Below are 19087 nucleotides of genomic sequence, written 5' to 3' on the forward strand. Positions count from 1 at the left end.
GCCTTTCCTCCTCCCTTTCGAAAAGATTCCCCTCGCCCCTCTCCACCGTTCTATATATGCAGTATGAAATATTCATGAAATTGGAATTAATTGAGATCCCTGCTCGCAGGAAACTTTCATTGACAAACTAATTTTGTCTCACTCTCTCGTACCCCCAACCCTTTTTTCTTCAAGCTCAGAAACTGGAACGTTTGCGGAAAGAAAGGCAGAATCAGATAAAGTGTAAAAATGTGCAGTGGAAGGATCGCAACACAAGCTATTCTGGTAATTATTAAGGCATGGTTTTATGCAATGTTTGATTCTTGTTTGTTTCACTTAATATCTAGAAGCGTGTGAAGCATCTCATCCAGAATTCGTATTCTAGAATGTATAATTCTGACATGGTTGCTTGAGTGTATCAGATTATTGACATGGTTAACTCTTCTCATATTGCACCTTCTGAACTAGAGGCAATGCTACTATATGTACCCATTGTACAGCGCTACGGAATTTTTACTATATAAATAATAAAAAAATAATAATAATAATATGAGTTTATTCACTATAGCCTTGAGTAACTCCGCTGTCCCAGAGTTTCTGTACGACGTGTATTAAGAAATCTTACTTGAAGCCTTTAAGTGTTATTCAAAGCACCATGATCACTTCAAAGCATCTTGAATTGAGAAGTTGGTCCTACCAAAAGCTAATAGAAAATTAAAGGGATCCTATAGTGCCAGTAAAACATTAGTTTTCCTGGCACTAAAGGGTAAATAGATCCCCCCCTCCCGCGGTGGCGAAAGGAGTTAAAACCCCTTCAGCCACTTAACTGAATCCAGCGCTGATGTCCCTCGGCGCTGGGTCAGGCTCCGGCCATGCTCCTCCCCCGACGATGTCAGCCAGCGGGGGAGGACTAATGCGCATGCGCTGCAATGGCTGCGCACGCATTAGACCTCCCCATAGAAAAGCATTTTTCAATGCTTTCCTATGGGGAAAATCTGATGCTGGAGGTCCGTGAGAACTTCCAGCGTCAGATAACGGACCAGAAGTCCGTTTGAATTTCAAAAGCCCTCTAGTGGCTGTCTGGTAGACAGCCACAGAGGGCAGACCTAGAGCTGCAAAATTCTCTGGAACTGCAATATTTAACATTACAGCAATAAGTGCAAAAGGGTCACAGCACCCAAACTACTTCACTTAGCTGAAGTGGTCTGGGTGCCTACAGTGTCCCTTTAAACACATTTCTGAAATTAATGGATAACATTATTTTAATTGGCTGAAAAATAGTAATGCAAAATAAGGTATTTTCAGGATTAAACGTGAAACATTGAAACCTCTCAACATTTTAAAAATGCAGTTGTATAGACCAGCGGTTCCCGAACTGTGTGCCACGGTGCACTGGGGCACCATGACGTGCACACAGGGCTGGCGCGGAATGTTTTTGCTCAACAGGGACCCGGTCGAGTGCCGCGGTCCTTTAGGACCGCGATCAGGCCCCTATAATGTCTGCCGTGTGGGAGGAAGTGACAGCCTGTCACTTCCTCCCAGCATCATGCAGGAAGACAGCACGGGAGGGAGAGGAGGCAGCCGCAGCGTGAGGGGAGTGGAGAATGAAGAGCTCCAGACCCCTCACTCCCACAGCAGCAGGACTCCAAGCCACCATCCTGGCACATAAGGTAAGCTAACAGGAGGGTGGCTGGAGATATAAAAAAAAAAAGAATTGTGTGTGTGTGAGTGTATGAGTGTTTGTATGTGTATCAGTGTGAGTGTTTGTATGTGTATGAGTGTGTGTGTCAGGGTGTGCATCTGTGTGTGTATATATATATGTCAGTGTGCTTCTGTGTCTGTGTGCGCGCACACATCTGTGTATGTGCATCTGTGTGTCAGGGTGTGTGTTTTTATGTGATTGTGTATCTGTGTCATGGTGTGGGCAGTTTCAATGTTTGTGTGTGTCAGGGTGCATGTGTGTATGGGTCGGTGTGTATCTATATGTGTGTATGTGTAGGTGTCTATATGAATTTGTGTGTATATGTCGGTGTATTTATATGCATCTGTGTGTTAATGTGCATGAATATCTGTGTAAGTATGTATGTGGTAGTGTATGTGCATATATCCAAGCAGTCAAATACCAGCACAACATACAAACACACCCCTGCATTCAAACACAAATACTTCACACAAATGTACATCCACATTTAAAAGTGAACATTACATTCAGACACCACTGCAATCAAATGCAAACATCACATACAAACAAACCCCTCTATTAAAACACAATGAATGTATACAAGCACCCTTTCAAACATTACACTATAGCGCCAGTAAATGCGGCAGCACTGTACAGATATACAACCTCGAAATTTTGACTTGGGGTGCCTTGGAGAAATACTGAGATATTAAGGACGCCTTGAACCAAAAAGTTTGGAGACCACTGGTATAGACCATAGACTTTTTAAATCATCTGCAATCTTCCTAACACATAAGCCCTTTATTAAAGATAATGTTTTGTAAATATGGGTTAGCCAGCATCTTTTTTTTTTTACATAAAGTTAATTTGGGATTTCAGCATTATAGCTCAGCACTTTGTAAAAATGTGGGCAGTGTAGAAGTATGTTTTCTTGTGTAGTGGCTAGGGAATTTTGAGCAGTCCTTCCATACAAACTCCAGTACTCCCCTACATCAGTACTCATTATGCAGTTCAATGGTAGCACAAGCCTACTCTTAATGCAATATCTATAGCAGGTCAGTGCACACATTAATACACATACATTTATATAGGTTAGTAGAGTGAATAGGGTGCCTGGACACAGGCTTTCGAATCAGGCTTCTTCTGCTGCATCTTCTATCACTACGTAGAGTGCACTAGGGACTTATATGGGTCACGAATATTTCTTCCTCAGCGCAATTGGATTAGCTGCAGTGAATATGCTCAGTAGCAAAAAAACTCCTCCAGTTCTATGCAAACACTAGACAAGTCATGTGTAACAGGAACTCTTGTTTTAGGCTGGGGGTGGAGTTATACCTCCAGCAGAATAGGGGTTCAACTCTGTATGTGCAGAGTTTCATAGCCAAATGCTGCACATATAGACTACAGGTATCATGACCACTTCAGATCTGTGAAGTGGTCATAGTGCTTTGAGTAACACTTTCATTTGGATAGCTCTCCTGTATGGTTACCTTCATTTACCAGGTTATGTAACATTTAGAGCTGATTGCAAATGGTACTGTAGCACAAAATTCCTAATAAATAAGCCTCATTAACCCAAGGGCTGGTTTTAATAGATTGCTTTGTGTCACGGCTAGCTTTATTTAATAAAGTTTGATCTATACCCCTTTTAGAGACTGCAATGTTACAGTCAAATCTGTTCCTGTTTTTATAAAATTTATATGAGTTTGGTTTACTTGCAGTTGATGAATTGAGCTCACTGTTTGAAAAGAAGAACTTCAAGGAGAAAGTGTCAAATTCAGGAAAGCAGTCCATTCTTTCTGTGCGTCTGGAACAGTGCCCCCTACAGCTAAACAACCCTTTTAACGAGTACTCCAAATTTGATGGCAAGGTAAGGTTCTCATTGCAGATGCCACCTCTTTGTTCTTTGTCAGACGTTTTGGAAGCTTTGCATTCTTCTGCTACAAGTTAGATTATAACTTTCTTCTTCTATACCCAGCATTTTCTATCCATTACAGAAAGCCCGGCTTACACCTGCCTAGGTATTACAAGGTGCCGGACGTCTCCCTGGCTGTAAAGCAAATCATACTAATGCAAATGAATAAAAAAAACTTGGTAAACCATTCGAATGGGATAGCTCATATCTCACAATACAAGTCTATTGTGCAATTAGGTTTAGGGGCATCTGACTTGTGCAAAAATACTAAATGTGGAGCAGTCACAAGCAGTCACAAGTATTGGTGACTTGTCTTCTATTACATATGTGTGCAACATTTCAGAAAACATTAATAATAATTATGTAAGAATTCCCCCTATTGGATATGACTAGAACTCTCGGTAGAACATGAACTAGTTAAGGATAGCTGGGACTACAGACCAGTCACTACTGGAGTTCCTGAGTATTGTCATTCGCTTCTTGTGTTGTTGCAATTTTTTTTTTAATGAGACTTGTGCTGATTTAATAAATCAAATAAGTGCACCCTAATTCTTAAAAAAGAAAGGAAAATGGAAAAATATGGTAAACACACAGTTATTTACTAAAGTGAGAATTCAAAGTGAAATTCTATGTTTCTATATTTCATATCAAGTTCAGGTAAAGTAGCTGAACTGGAATCATAGATAACATTTCCAGTTTGGCTAATTCTTACCTAAATTTTAAATTTTTCTTTAAATTTTAACTGTAGTGAATTATCTGGACAGTCACAAATATTCACCTGTCCTCATTCCACCTGCTTCATATCCTGAGTACATACAAAATGCATAGAACGATGAGCAGTTTTTGCTCCTTATATTTTTAAACATTTTTAAGAGTAAAAATTTATTTTTATAAGGATTCGGATTTTGGGCATATATATTTCATGCATTTAATTTTGCCTGGCCGGGGCAAGACCAATCTGTTGAGAATTGGCCATCTACGAATACTTTGTCATTGGTCTCTGTGAATTCCATGTACAATTGCCAAATGTGTGGTGGTTTTTACATGTAAAGTGCTATTTATGCTGATTTATCTTCGTATAGTTTGTACTAAATTCAAACCTGTAACATGGATTTGGGAAATAAGATTTAACCCCAAGAGAATGCTAATAATTCAGAATAAATACATTAATAGCGTGATATTATTATTGTAATTTATTAAGTTGAAGTTTTCTTCCTTGATTTGGTGTCACTCTCTAATATAAATAAAATGTGCTGAGTCAAGATATTTGGATAGTATTGGTGTATTTTACACACTTAACATTGTGCTTTTATGAAAGTGGATGTTGTGTAGATTTTAGAACTGTAGCCAAAAACAGGTTTATCCATTTAGTTATGTACTACTCTGTTTATTTGTGCTGCTGTCTCTTACCAGGTTTTTTAGATTTCACTGTTTTCTATACTGAAATGGCTTCCTGTCTCTTAATAGATGGTTTGTAGCACTCTTCGTGACCTGTACTATTTTAATTTGTAACTTTAAGTTTTCTATTGGATAAATGTGCCCTTCATGAGACATTAAGTTTTTACACTAAGGTATAAAAGTCCCTCTTCTTGTACAATTGTTTACCACTTTATTATTATTTATTATTGGTATTTATAGAGCGCCAACCTTTTCCGCAGCGCTTTACAGTATTATTTTGATCTGTTCTGTTGTGCTTTTATTTTTTCTTGCAGGTTGTCCTTACCCTTTACTGTCCTTCCTTCTGTTCAAAATGCAGTGCACTTCATTGCCAGTCTCGGCACTGGGGACTCTCCTCCTTCTTCCGACGTCATCGGCTGAATGCGCATGCGCGCGCATTCAGTCAGTCCATAGGAAAGCAGTCTCAATGTTTTCCTATGGACGCTGGCGTCTTCTCACTGTGAAAATCACAGTGAGAAGCGCAGAAGTGCCTCTAGCGGCTGTCAGTGAGACAGCCACTAGAGGCTGGATTAACCCATATGTAAACATAGCAGTGTCTCTGAAACTGCTATGTTTACAGCAGGCAATGTTAACCTTAGATGGACCTGGCATCCAGACTACTTCATTAAGCTGAAGTGGTCTGGGTGCCTATAGTGGTCCTTTAAATTGCCACTGAATTGATGTAGTCATTTTATTTGTGTATTTAATTTGGTGTTTATATGCACTTCTGTCACTGTGAATATTGATGGAAGTTATTGCAAGAACTGGTGAGAGTGGCATTAGTTAACTCAGGGCAAGGCAACCTTCAGCACTCCAGATGTTGTGAACTACATGCCCCGTAATGCTTAACTGGCATTATAGCGGTAAGAATGTAATGGTAGATGTAGTACACAACATCTGAAGTCCCAAATGTTATCTACCCCTGACATTCCTAACCCTATAAATCCTAAACATGCCATGTAGCTCATCTTACCATATCCATATACACAGAGTGACAAAACTCTTAAAGCTGCCAACCGCCTGCACTACCATCTGTTACCACAAACAACTAGCAAGGATTACTTTAGCATTTGCAATACCGAGGATTTTGAATTAAAAAATTTTGTTCTGAATCTTTTTTTTAATTTCTTCTTCTGAATTTTATTAATTGAAATAGAACGAGTGACTTACAGATGTGCACAATTAAAGGGACATTCTCAATAGCGATCGACTAATTATTGGCCTATATTATCGGCCGATAGTCAGGATTTTTGGCAAATATCGGTGTTGGTCTATAACAATACCGATAATGTGGGCGGCGGTGGAGGCCTAGCGCACGCTACCTTCATCTCCTCTCTCCTACTCTTGCGAGTCAAAACTTTGCCATTGGTTACCATGGCAATGCTCCGTGCAGCATACCAGGCTTGCGAGAGTTGGAGAGAGGCTTCTGTCTGTTCTTGACTGGAAGTCTCATCTGGTACCTAGCTGCAGAACTTTCCTGTTCCTTTATACAAACTTTCCTGTTCCTTTATTTAGCCCATTCAATAGATTAGCCACAGAATCCTACCCCACATAGTTACGCACACCCTACATCCATTACACACTCACACTACATAAACATGCACATAAATCGTTTTGAAAACATAAAAAAATCTGACTGACGTGTATTTTTTGCATTTACCTCTCAAAAATGTTTTCATTTTTTTTAATAATAACCATGTTCCGTTAATGGCAGATTTATGTAGAAATTGTCTTTAAAAAACAAACAAAAAAAAACTGTAAATGAACAGAATATCGGTATCACCTAATTCTAAGCATTCTATATACACACTGCAGCTTAGGTGCTTGTCTCCACATTTTCTGATAAACTGTTTTAGAGTGGTTTGACAAAAAAGTTGCTTCTCTGGTGCCCAAAGCCAGCTCCCTTATTTGCTTGCCAGATAATGTGTGTGTTACATTTCCACGGTAACTATCCATTGGAAGGCAGTGATATCTGTGAGAGCTGGGGGTCTTTTGAGCCCTTCATGAACAATAGTGCCTACTTACTGCCGTAACCAAAATACCAGGCATCTCCAATGCGTTGATAAACTGTTCGTTTACTATCTAGTAGCTAGTACTATCCTCTAGATTGTCTAGACTGTAAGCTTGTTTGAGCAGGGTCCTCAACTACCTATGGTTCCTGTTACATTTTGTTACTGTCTCATTTGGTAAATTCCCCTTTTATTGTAAAGTGCTGCGGAATAAGCTGGCGCTATATAAATACCAATAATAATAATATAGGTACAAAGCTGATTTGTAAATATAGAAAGACATTTTCAATGCTATCTTTCAAGTCAAAGGCTATCACAGTAGAAATTAAATGTAGTGGTTCTGGTGTCTATAGCAGGTCTCTGCAGGCTGAGCACTTTAAACACTGCGGCAGTGTTTACATTGCTGCCTAGTATCACCTCTAGTTGTAGTCACTTAGATGGCCACTAGAGGTGCTTCCTATCTCAATGCTGCACAATGTGCAGCACTAATGTTCAGCTTCTCCATGCTGTGCATGGAGAAGCTGAACGCTCCACATAGGGATGCATTAATTCAATGCATCTCTCTAAAAAGATGCTGATTGGCGCAGATCTGCATTTTGTCGCACATGCGCAATAGCCTCCCAATGCTTTCTTATGGAAAAAGCATTGGATTGGCAGAGATCATCAAGATTGATTATCTCAGCCATGAATGTGGGGCTAGCCATGGTGAGACTGGTGTGGTGTGGGAAAAAAAGTAGGTTTGAACACCTTTTTACAGCTACCTAAGCAGGCATACCAGGACTATAATTCCTGACACTATAGTGTTCCTTTAAATCTTGCTAACACAAATGCTACTTGTTTACGTTTATTTTGTTCCAAATTTAAGTTACTTTTTGAAGGTGTTATTTTATATTTTTCTGCTGTAATAGATGTTGTCTAGTTTTACACAGTTCTTGTGGCATTATATAAATTCTAATAATATCTTTATGTGACATTGGTCCGTCTACCTCCATATCTTTCATGCCAAACATGGTATTTCAGTTATTCCTGTAGTATGAACTCTTCCAAAGGAACCCATTTTCCCATTTCAGACTAAATACGCTTATAAACACTCGAAAAATAATTAAAACAGTAAAGCTTATATACATGTGAGAAAGCAGAGGGACAACGGGGTTGCTATACAATGACAAGTCACAAATGCTACTTTAATGAGTAGTTTCACCTTTGCCTGCTGACATAGGGTTAAACTCTGTCTTTCAATGGACCCTCATAAGACCTAACCAGTTCGTCAGTTCTAGCATCCCTGTGCCTGCAAGCATGGGCTATGGCATAATTCATGAGCACTAATTACTCAGCTGTTAATTTTCATAAGTGTTGATTGTAGCAGTTCCTTAAATTAAGACTCCTTTTAAAGCGTACCTTGGGAAATATTTTATCAGGGCCCGGAGTGCAAATGAATATGAATATGGCTTCAATTAACACTCGCCGGTTAATGGCTTTTAACAGCATTTTGGGATGTGCCGTCTTTAAATACAATTTTTTGCCTGCTGCTCTTTCATCCAGCGCCATTCAGATAATTAGGTATACACATATACGTTTAAACAGTGAATAAGACATCCCTAGTACGGCTGCAGTCCCCTGGTTCTGTGTCTAATTCCCATCTCCCCTGCCTTCTGCAAAACATTCAGTTGCTGTATAATAAGCTACCAAACAAAGCGAACAATTTTTAACCCCTCTGCTGCCAACACAGCTGAGCACATCTTGGGTTATTATTATTCCAAGCACAAAGAGATACGTAGTAAGATGAATAATCATTGAAACATTGGTAAATGTAAGCAACTATGTGACATGTTTTCTTTTTTAATTCCGTTAAATAATAACAAATATACTTGGCATTGTGCTGCCAAACTTGCCAGTAAATGTATAGCTAAAAGATATACTTATGTGAAGTTTATATTGTGTGTGTGCTTTTTTAATTGCTCCCAGAGTTCTCTGCAAGGAATCTCTGAATTCCTAGCATATGGCCATAGATTGTGTGCTAGGATTGTGAGAGTACACAGATAAACAAGAAGCAGACTCTATTTCTCTATTTTAAAAGCGTAAAGATATATACTGGAAAATGCATCACTTTTTATTTATCATTTGATATATCAGTAAACTGTTTACAGGTTGTATAAGATGGCTAGGTGGCCCCTTTAAAGGACCACTCTAGTGCCAGGAAAACATACTCGTTTTCCTGGCACTAGAGTGCCCTGAGGGTGCCCCCACCCTCAGGGACCCCTTCCCGCCCGGCTCTGGAAAGGGGAAAGGGGTTAAATCTTACCTTTTTCCAGCGCTGGGCGGAGAGATCTCCTCCTGCTCTCCTCCTCCGATCCGCCTCTTCTCCTCCCCGTCGGCTGAATGCGCACGCGCGGCAAGAGCTGCGCGCGCATTCAGCCGGTCACATAGAAAAGCATTCTCAATGCTTTCCTATGGACGCTGGCGTGCTCTCACTGTGAAAATCGCAGTGAGAAGCACGCAAGCGCCTCTAGCGGCTGTCAATGAGACAGCCACTAGAGGACATAGGGGGAAGGCTTAACCCATTCACAAACATAGCAGTTTCTCTGAAACTGCTATGTTTATGAAAAAATGGGTTAACCCTAGAAGGACCTGGCACCCAGACCACCTCATTAAGCTGAAGTGGTCTGGGTGCCTAGAGTGGTCCTTTAAGGGTAGTGGTGGCTTAAGGGGGATGGAAGATCAAATATTTACAACAAAAGTAAGACATTAAAATCAATGAATGCTACATTGTACAGTGCATTTTTTGTTTGCCCCTTCCATCATCAACCAGGAAATGTGGACATTGTTATTTAATTTTTGGGTGTGCTTTATAGGATTAAGTTTATTATACAAAAAAAGTGTGCGTGTGCTTGGTTATTCCTGCAATCTCTCCCAGAGTACCTTGCAAACTACATTGGCTGATAGTTCAAGAAGCAAAGCAGTGATTGACAGCTTTCCTTTCAACACATTTTACAGCAGCAGCTTTCCAACTTCACAGATCAGCAGTTTTCAGCACAATGCAGGGAACATTTAGAAATCTTTGAGAATATTTTAAAGTATCTTTATGCCTATGTATAAGAAATATAGTGCCGGTTTTAACCCTTAGACTGGGAAACATCCCCGCAACATTGAGGATTTTTAGCACTGAAGAATTATTTTACGTAGATTGAAAAAGTGTAACTGTGTATTAATAGTCAGTACTGTTATTTAAACTATTAGTCTTAGGTGAACTTAGGGTCTGTTTGAGAAAGATGTGTAGTTTCCACCGTTCTTTATGAAATAAACACAGCTTTTCCTCTTGCATAAGCATTAGAGTAATGTAATTCATTCTGCAGAATAGCCTCTTACTTATCTGAATCTGCAAACATGCTCAATAATCTAATTATATATCGGACCACCAACACGTCCTTCTTGAGAAGGATCGAACATGATATGCCTTTGGGGGAAAGACTTCGAAAGAAGCCCGCCAGTAACTCCAGACAATTGGTGTGGAGATAAGACTCCTCAACCGACCAGCTGCCACTAGTGGAAACAGTCCCACAGTGCGTGCCCCAGCCATGTAAGCTCGCGAAGATGGCCCGTCTGTTCCACGCATCAATATGATCAAGTCACCACGTCAGTTCCTCCTTGGACTCTGCATCTAGAGAAATAACAGTTTTTTATGAATGACCCGAACATAGATAAGATGCTTTGAGGCACTGAAGCACGCGATAATGCAGAGGGCTCTGGAAAATTGCCTGAACAGATGACACTAAGAGACCGATAATGCAAGCTAGACGTCTGAGAGAGAAAAGATTGCACCACAGACGGCTACTGATGTCTTTCTTGATCAATGTGATTTTGTTCCCCGGTAAGCACAGTCTGTTGTACAGAATCAACCATAGACCATTGGTACTCCATAGTTTGTGATGGGAGAAGAATGAAATTCTCGCAGTATATGAGAAAACCCAGATTTTGTAGAAGGTGAATGGTCCAAGAAATATGGATTTGGAGCTGAGATTTCTATTGAGAAAGAATGAAGATGTCGTCCAGGTAGATAATTAATTGGATATGGTCCAGAGGAAAAACACCATTGGTTTTATTACCTTGGTGAAGCACAAATGAGCCGACGGCAGGCCAAATGGCAGGCAAGTGAATCTCCACTTTTTCCTGTGCTCCTTTCCTGCAATTAGAACCATCACCTTATTATTTCGTAGGTCCAATTTGGTCATCCAGTCTGATGGGAGCATTATATCTCTTAGACAATGAATACTTTCCATTTTGAAATGCTGATATTGGACAAAGGCATTCAGCGGTTTTAAGTTGGGGCCAAGTAGAGATTGCTCACAAATTGCAGAGTCTTCCATGGAACTTCTTGTATAGCAAATTTGCAAGTAATTTGATGGTCTCGTTGGAAATCAGCTCTCTGTCTTTTTGGTACATCAACAGTTCCCGAGGTGGAGAAACATGTACCGGAACAGAAATTAATTTCAAATGGTACCCCTGCACAGTTTGTAGAACTCAGACATCTAAAGTTATCAGGGCCCAGATGTGATAAAAATGAGTGAGTCTGCGCCCCATGCCTTGATGTGAACTGTACAACGTGTTCCTCATGGAGCCCAAGGTTGTCTATCTGATGGGAAGTAGGGTGTGGGTTTGTAGTCCAGGGCAGTTGAAAACAGGCTGGCTTTTATGAGAAATCCTCCTGCAAGAGCACCTCCCACAGCAAACAAATACATTAACCAGTCATTATACAGTATTTCACTAATACACGCCTTCCCTCTGCCTGGGAGATATTGAGATAAGTTAAGGAATAAATCAGTTATCTCCAGGCAAAGGACACACATTTTCCCCAAAAGTTAGAACACCCCTTTCCCCACAAGGTATCCCCACAAAATACATATCCCCTGATAGCCCCGATCTGGGGGACAAACATATCCAAATTTCACCCAGATCAGTTCAGGGGTTCTTGAAAAGTGTGGAAGTCATGTTTTACCGACCACACACGAGGCTCCTGCTCAAAACAGTTACAAGAATTCAGCGTGTGCGGTCGGTCAATGAGGAAAAAGGTGAAAAGCGAGCAAAATACCGAATAGATCCTCCTGGCTCATAGCAGCGATTGTTCCCCTTGTCTGCACGAACATAACTACCGAATGCCGCTCTTCTGGCTGTTCGGTAAGTGGGAGAAGCTGGTGTTCGGTAGTTTCAGCAGTGGTTCGTGAGGTCGAGTGTCCGATTTTAGTTCCAGACACTCGATGACCAAGTCCCTCTGACTCCCCTTGTGCAAACACCCAGGGAACACTTAATCAACAGTGCTTTTGAACTTAACTTAAGCCAGGAGGGTGGTTGGTGTTCGGTAGTTTCAAACTGCTGAACTAATAACCAATATTTATACAGCAAATGGAGAAAACACATTAATACAGAAGAAAATGTCGAAATAAAGTAAATTTTCTTCACAATACTCCCCCTTAGTTCCATGGGTCGGCAAACCCGCCTAGACCCTGCCGGGTTGGCTAGGGGATGTCCGGGTAGTATACTTAAACGTCCAAGTCAGTCTGGCGGGAAAGCCCATCCGCATTACCGTTCTGTTTGTCCGGGCGGTACTGCAGTGTAAAATTATAGGGCTGCAGTACCGCCCGGACAAACAACCGGGGGTTGTCTCCAGATACTCGGTTGAGCCAAATGAGGGGATTGTGGTCAGTAAGAAGGGTAAAAGCACGGCTTTTTAAGGTACGGTTGTACGGTTTCTTTAAGGCCCATACTAGCACCAGGCATTCTTTTTCCACCGTGGCATAACTGACCACCCGAGGTAGTAACTTACGGCTACTACCGTTCCATGCCATCTTCCCCCACTTGGCTCAGCACGGCTCCAAGCCCAAACATAGAGGCATCTGTATGGACGAGAAATGTCTTATTAGGGTCTGGGGCCACCAATACTGGAGCTTCACTTAAAGCCGTTTTAAGGCTCTGGAACGCTGTTGCACACTCCGGGGACCACATTACCTGCTTGGGTAGGGACTTTTTGGTTAGGTCGGTGAGGGGTTTCGCTAGGGTGCTATACTCAGGGACGAACTTGCGGTAATACCCTGCTGTGCCTAGGAAGGCCAATACCTGCGTCTTAGTGCGGGGCTGGGGCCAATTGGCTATGGCCTCTACCTTGGCTGGCTCGGGACGCTGCTTACCAGACCCTACTCTATGCCCTAAGTACTGGACCTCTGCCATACCCACATGGCATTTCCCGGGTTTCATGGTAAGGCCGGCTTCTTGTAACTTGCCAAATACCGAGGCCAAGTGCAACAGGTGAGCTTCCCATGTGCCACTGTAGATGGCAATGTCATCCAAAACTGGGTAAACTGGGTTCCCTGGTCTGAAAGTATTTCCCGGGGAAACCCTACTCGGGAAAAGATCTTGACTAGAGCCTCGGCTACCGTCACCGCCTCAATGTTGGAGAGTGCCACAGACTCAGGGTACCTGGTGGCGTAGTCCACCACCATGAGGATGTAGCGCTTACCGGAGGAGCTGGGTTTGTTGAGAGGCCCTACCAGGTCTACTGCCACTCTGTAGAATGGCTCTTCTATTATAGGTAGGGATCGTAGCTTGGCCTTAGGATGATCCCCCCTTTTCCCTATCCTTTGACATGTGTCACATGTCCTGCTGTAGGACTGCAAATCTTTGGATATCCCTGGCCAGAAGAACGTCTGGGTTAGGCGGTCCTTAGTCTTCTTGATACCCAGATGCCCTGCTTGGGGGATATCATGGCTGAGCCTTAGAAGCTCTGCCCTGTATTTCCGAGGGACTACCAACTGCCTTTTTATGACTTGGGCTGCTCCCCCTGTGACCCTATACAGCAAACCCTTGTCCCAGTGGAAGCTCTCGTGGGCATTACCTTCCTTAGGGGTACCTACTGCCTTCCTGTAACCTGCTAAGGTGGGGTCTGCCTGCTGTGCTTGGCCAAAGTCTTGGGGAGTGCCCCAGAAGGGGATAGGGGTAGGGCATACTACGGGGATTTCAGATCCTTCCTGTGGTTTCTTGGAGTGTGTCGGTCCAGCACGGCGGGCTTGCGCCCTGGTAGTCACGGTGCAGGCTCCAGCAGGATCGGATTGCAGCAGCTGTGAAGTCAGGCACCCCAAATCATTCCCCAACAAAACTTCCACAGGTAGTCCAGCCATAATGCCCACTTCCATCGGCTTTGCTCCACTGCCCCAATTTAACTGCACCCGGGCTGTGGGTAGCTTGTGGATGGCACCTCCGGCCACTCGTACTGCTACAGTCCTGTTGGTGCGTGCCTTTGCAGATACGGTGTGAGGCTGCACCAAAGTAAGGGTGGCCCCAGAGTCTCGTAGCGCCTCTGCCTCTTTTCCGTCTATGGTGACCCACTGTCTGTGGTGCACCCGGTTGTCTGCTTCTGCTTGGGCTAGATCCACCTCATGTAGCACGGCCCATTGTTCTGAATCTGGGATGTGCTCTTCCAAAGGTGCATGCTGATAGTGGTGAGCGGCAGCCCTCGGTGGTTGTGGTGGCCGCTCCCAGCTGTTTCTGCTCCGCTGAGGGCAATGTATTTTGTAGTGCCCTGGTGACATACCAATGGAGGTCTCCTGGTAAAACTAGGCTGTGTCGTGGGTGGTACCGTGTTTGGTCTGGGGTTGGCCACAGGACCTGGCAGTGGAGCGCTGGACCTTACCAGAGGACGGTTCCCACTAGCTTCTCCTTTTCTTCCCTCATGATGCTCATCTGCCAGCTTGGCCGCTTCCTCGACTCTGGCCGGCTTTCTGTCCCTGACCCAGTCCCTGGTGTCTACAGGGATGTGATCAAAAAATTGTTTGAGCAAGAGGAGTTGCAGCACCTCCTCCAGTGTTGTGGCCTGGCAGTCTTGTATCCAGTTTTGGGCTGCTCGATACATCCTAAAGGCCCATTCGGTGTAGGAGTCTCTGCCCCCTTTCCGTAATGCCCGAAACTTTTTCCTGTAAGTCTCTGGGGTCACGGCATACCTGGCCAGCAGAATGTCCTTTACCCTGGCGTAGTCATGTATGGCTGTATCAGGAACTGCTCGGTATGCCTCTGCTGCTCGGCCTATGAGCTTGCTGCTTAAAATCGCTGCCCATTGCTCCGATTCCAGACCCTCCAAAGCGCTTTGACGCTCAAAATCTTGCAAATATGCGTCAATTTCCATCTCTCCGTCCGAAAAACTTTTAAATGCAGCATAATTTTTCTCCGCTGTCCTCCATTTATAGATCCAGTTAAGGAAGTGGTGTCTTCCTGGTTCAAGCTCGCCTGTTGTGCTCCGCGTTCTGCGTTCACTTGTGCCAGGACTTGCGTCACCATCTCAGGTGTGGGATTTGGCCCATATAAATTTAGCCTCCACATCACCTTCTGTTGGAATTCTGCTTCCTCCCGGCTGACATTCGCCATGCTGCTGGTTTGGTCGCCCTCCATCAGTTCCGCTATGAGGGTAGCTCTCTTTTTGTTGCTTGCCACCTGACCTCGGGCTTCCAGTAGATCCTTTAGCGTAGTCCTTTTTAGTTTCTCGTACTGCTGGGCCATTCACCAGTTGTCTTTCCGTGTTCCATTCAATCCCGTTGCTTGCCACCAGTTGTTAAGACCTGCAGTGGTTATGGTACTGCGGTCTTCTATTCCTTTCCCAACAGCTGAGCCTAAGTGATTATAGTTACAGCAGGGAGTAGAGGAATAGTAGAGATGAATACAGCTTCCAATACGATTCTTCCCAGCAAATAGAATAATCCCCAAACATGAGCCTAACATGAGACTTTGTGAAGGGTGTAACAGGAATGATCTTTATTGAAAACAGGGCTGGCTTTTATGAGAAATCCTCCTGCAAGAGGACCTCCCACAGCAAACAAATACATTAACCAATCATTATACAGTATTTCACTAATACACGCCTTCCCTCTGCCTAGGAGATATTGAGATAAGTTAAGGAATAAATCAGTTATCTCCAGGCAAAGGGCACACATTTTCCCCAAAAGTTAGAACACCCCCGATCTGGGGGACAAACATATCCAAATTTCGCCCAGATCGGTTCAGGGGTTCTTGAAAAGTGTGGAAGTCATGTTTTACCGACCACACACGAGGCTCCTGCCCAAAACAGTTCCAAGAATTCAGCGCGTGCGGTCGGTCAATGAGGAAAAAGGTGAAAAGCGAGTAAAATACCGAATAGATCCTCCTGGCTCATAGCAGCGATTGTTCCCCTTGTCTGCACGAACATAACTACCGAATGCCGCTCTTCTGGCTGTTCGGTAAGTGGGAGAAGCTGGTGTTCGGTAGTTTCAGCAGTGGTTCGTGAGGTCGAGTGTCCGATTTTAGTTCCAGACACTCGACGACCAAGTCCCTCTGACTCCCCTCGTGCAAACAAGATGGCCGCCATTTTCTTTTCCACGTGGCGTTCGGCTATACGAACAGCGGCCACCCAGGGAACACTTAATCGACGGTGCTTTTGAACTTAACAAGTCAGGAGGGTGGTATGTGTTCGGTAGTTTCAAACTGCCGAACTAATAACCAATATTTATTCAGCAAATGGAGAAAACACACGAATACAGAAGAAAATGTCGAAATAAAGTCCATTTTCTTCACAAGGATATTCTGCTCGCAGTTTACTGCGGCTCTCATTAGACTTTGCCCAGTATCTAGAAGTCTCAAGCGTAGGAAATATACAGAGACTAAGTAGTCCCTATTTTATCTCAGTACATCTCTTGACTGGGTTGGAATTTCAGTGAAATACCAAAACGGTCTGTATGAGTATTTCATAAAGATTCTATTCTGGGGAATTATAATGCCACATTGAGCTAAAGGTTTTAGTTTTTTAGTGCTTAGCGTACCCTTTAATATTTTCAGAGATGCATTTGCTCTCTCCTACCAAAGTGAAACAGCTGAGATAATGCTGACAGGGGAAGGGTCTGAAAACTTGAATGAGGGGTTACATGAATCCCTTATTAACCAATATTAACTTGCACATTTTTCAGTCCGTGTACCTAATTCAGTGTGCTTGTTGACTTGCATTAGCCTATATTCCTGTGTTTTGCTTTGGTACAGTTTGCCGTGTTGCTTCAGCCTACACCTAGTTGAGCTGTACAGTTCTGGAGCAGTGGGTTATACAAAAGGTGAAAGCTCACCACAGCTACGACACCTGCCGACCTGAAAACTTTGCACGTAGGAGGGCAGTGCCTTTGAGTTCCCCCCCCCCCATTTAGCCCATGGTTTGAAAGAATGGAGATGCTGTGAAGGAGCTCTAAGCTTGCACCTTGTGTGTGTAGCCTCTTGCCAGGCCGCATCGCTGATTATTAAACCTTGGGCAGAATCAGAGGTTACCCTAATGGGTGGGTGGCTAGGGAAGCCATGTTTCTCCCTTTTGCATATTGTAGCCCAGAAATGCCACAACAGTTCTCGACAGTGCTTTTTGAGTTTGTGTTCCCGCCCCTAACTAACAGTCTCCCTGCGATACTGGAATTTTGAGCACAGGGCTTCATTTTGTATGTTTGTATTTGCTTTTGTGTTACAAGGCCATGTGTGTGTACCCTATTACATCCACCCCATGTGTACCTTATTAAATGTTAATACGTATGTTGGGATTTCTAAAAATACCCCTTTCTGTCTACTTAGAGATTTTACCTTTTAGATGAAAGCAGCAAAGTAGATTGTTAGTGTAGGGCTCACCTAAAAGGTTTCCCTTGACAAGACAGGCAAGTTTGCACTTTAATGGCAATTGGAGTGGTGAAAAAACCCTCCTGTTTAAATGTGCATAGGCATTTGGGATGTCTATGATGTAGCATGTACTGCACATGAACAGGAGATAGTCTGCTTATCCCACCAGCAAAACCAGCAAGGATTTAGACCTGGGAAACCATATTAAGGGATAGACAAAAGGTAGAAATCTGTGTATAGGCATGCAGTGTGCCCATAGCTGTCCGTTACTGATTTGCTATCTACTTAATTTGAGATTCAAGCTTAAAGGGATAGTATAGGTACCAAAAAATTGTTAGCTTTATGACGCTGTGTTATTTATCTCTGCTATTTAGAAATATGAATTTTTTATTTTTTTTGTCAATCTTTCTTTTATTGAGGCAATTGGTAAATGGGATACAGAATAGAGAGAAGGGGATGTACGTTTGTCATACAGGTTGGGTTCATGCTAACACAATGCATCATCTCCTATGAGTGACTGCCTCCTTTTATATTATTCAAGCATTCTATAATATTACTAACAGGTTTAGAGTAATAATAGTAAAGTAGTTAAACATAAGCGAACCATCCAGTGGATTACAACATTTATGTAACATGAGAAGCAATGCATGTTTTATAGAAGCTGCGGCTTATCGGCACACCTTTTTGAAATATTGAATGAAGATGTCAGCCGTGTAGCCATGATGTGTGTGGTGCTATTTAGAATTTAAAATAAATTTTGTTTCTCTTTATGCAGCCCTAGCCACACATCCCCTGGCTGTGACTCACCCATAACAGCCTTAATGAAAAATGGTTTAATTTTCAATGAGATGTTAACTTGTTTTAGACATTTTTATATCCTGCTCTGTAAATTGAACTTGAATCACACACAATAAGCTCCTGTAAGGTCTAGAAGGATATTAACAGAGCAGGAGATATGGAAGCCTTAATTAAATAGATTGTACAACAAAGGAAGTTTAACATTAGCTCTCTTTTTGCAGGAAGCGTTGAGGACACTAGAGGTGCTTCATGTGTCAGTGCTGCACAGTGTGCAGTACTGGTGTTCTGCGTCTCTCTGCTCTGCATTGAGTCGTTGAACATTTCCTGTAAAGATACATTGATTTAATACATCTCTATGAGGAGATGCTGATTGGCGCAGCGCTGTGTTTTGCTGTACATGCTCAATAGCTTCCCAATGCTTTCTCAATGCCTCTCAGTCATTCAAGTGGGACCAGTCGCAAAAAGATTAGTGCTGCATGGGGAATAAAGGTAATCTATTTTTTTCAGAGCTAACTAAGGGGTGCTGGGAACAGAAACCGCCACAAAGGCACTATATATTCAGGAATACATGTTTGAATATCCACAAACTCTGACCAGTCAAGTGTGCGTAGACAT

General features: G+C 42.8%; 1 protein-coding gene across 1 annotated transcript in view; it reads left to right on the top strand.

Moving 5' to 3' along the window:
* MAPKAP1 (MAPK associated protein 1) overlaps window positions 1–19087 on the top strand; it is a 180254-nt gene that overhangs the window by 14890 nt on the left and 146277 nt on the right. Inside the window, exons 2-3 of the mRNA XM_063431062.1 lie at window positions 175–264; window positions 3382–3530. Of these exons, the coding sequence (XP_063287132.1) occupies window positions 175–264; window positions 3382–3530 (239 nt within the window). The remainder of the gene's footprint in view (window positions 1–174; window positions 265–3381; window positions 3531–19087) is intronic.

Source organism: Pelobates fuscus, chromosome 9 (genome assembly GCF_036172605.1).
Source record: "Pelobates fuscus isolate aPelFus1 chromosome 9, aPelFus1.pri, whole genome shotgun sequence".
Lineage (NCBI taxonomy): Eukaryota > Metazoa > Chordata > Amphibia > Anura > Pelobatidae > Pelobates > Pelobates fuscus.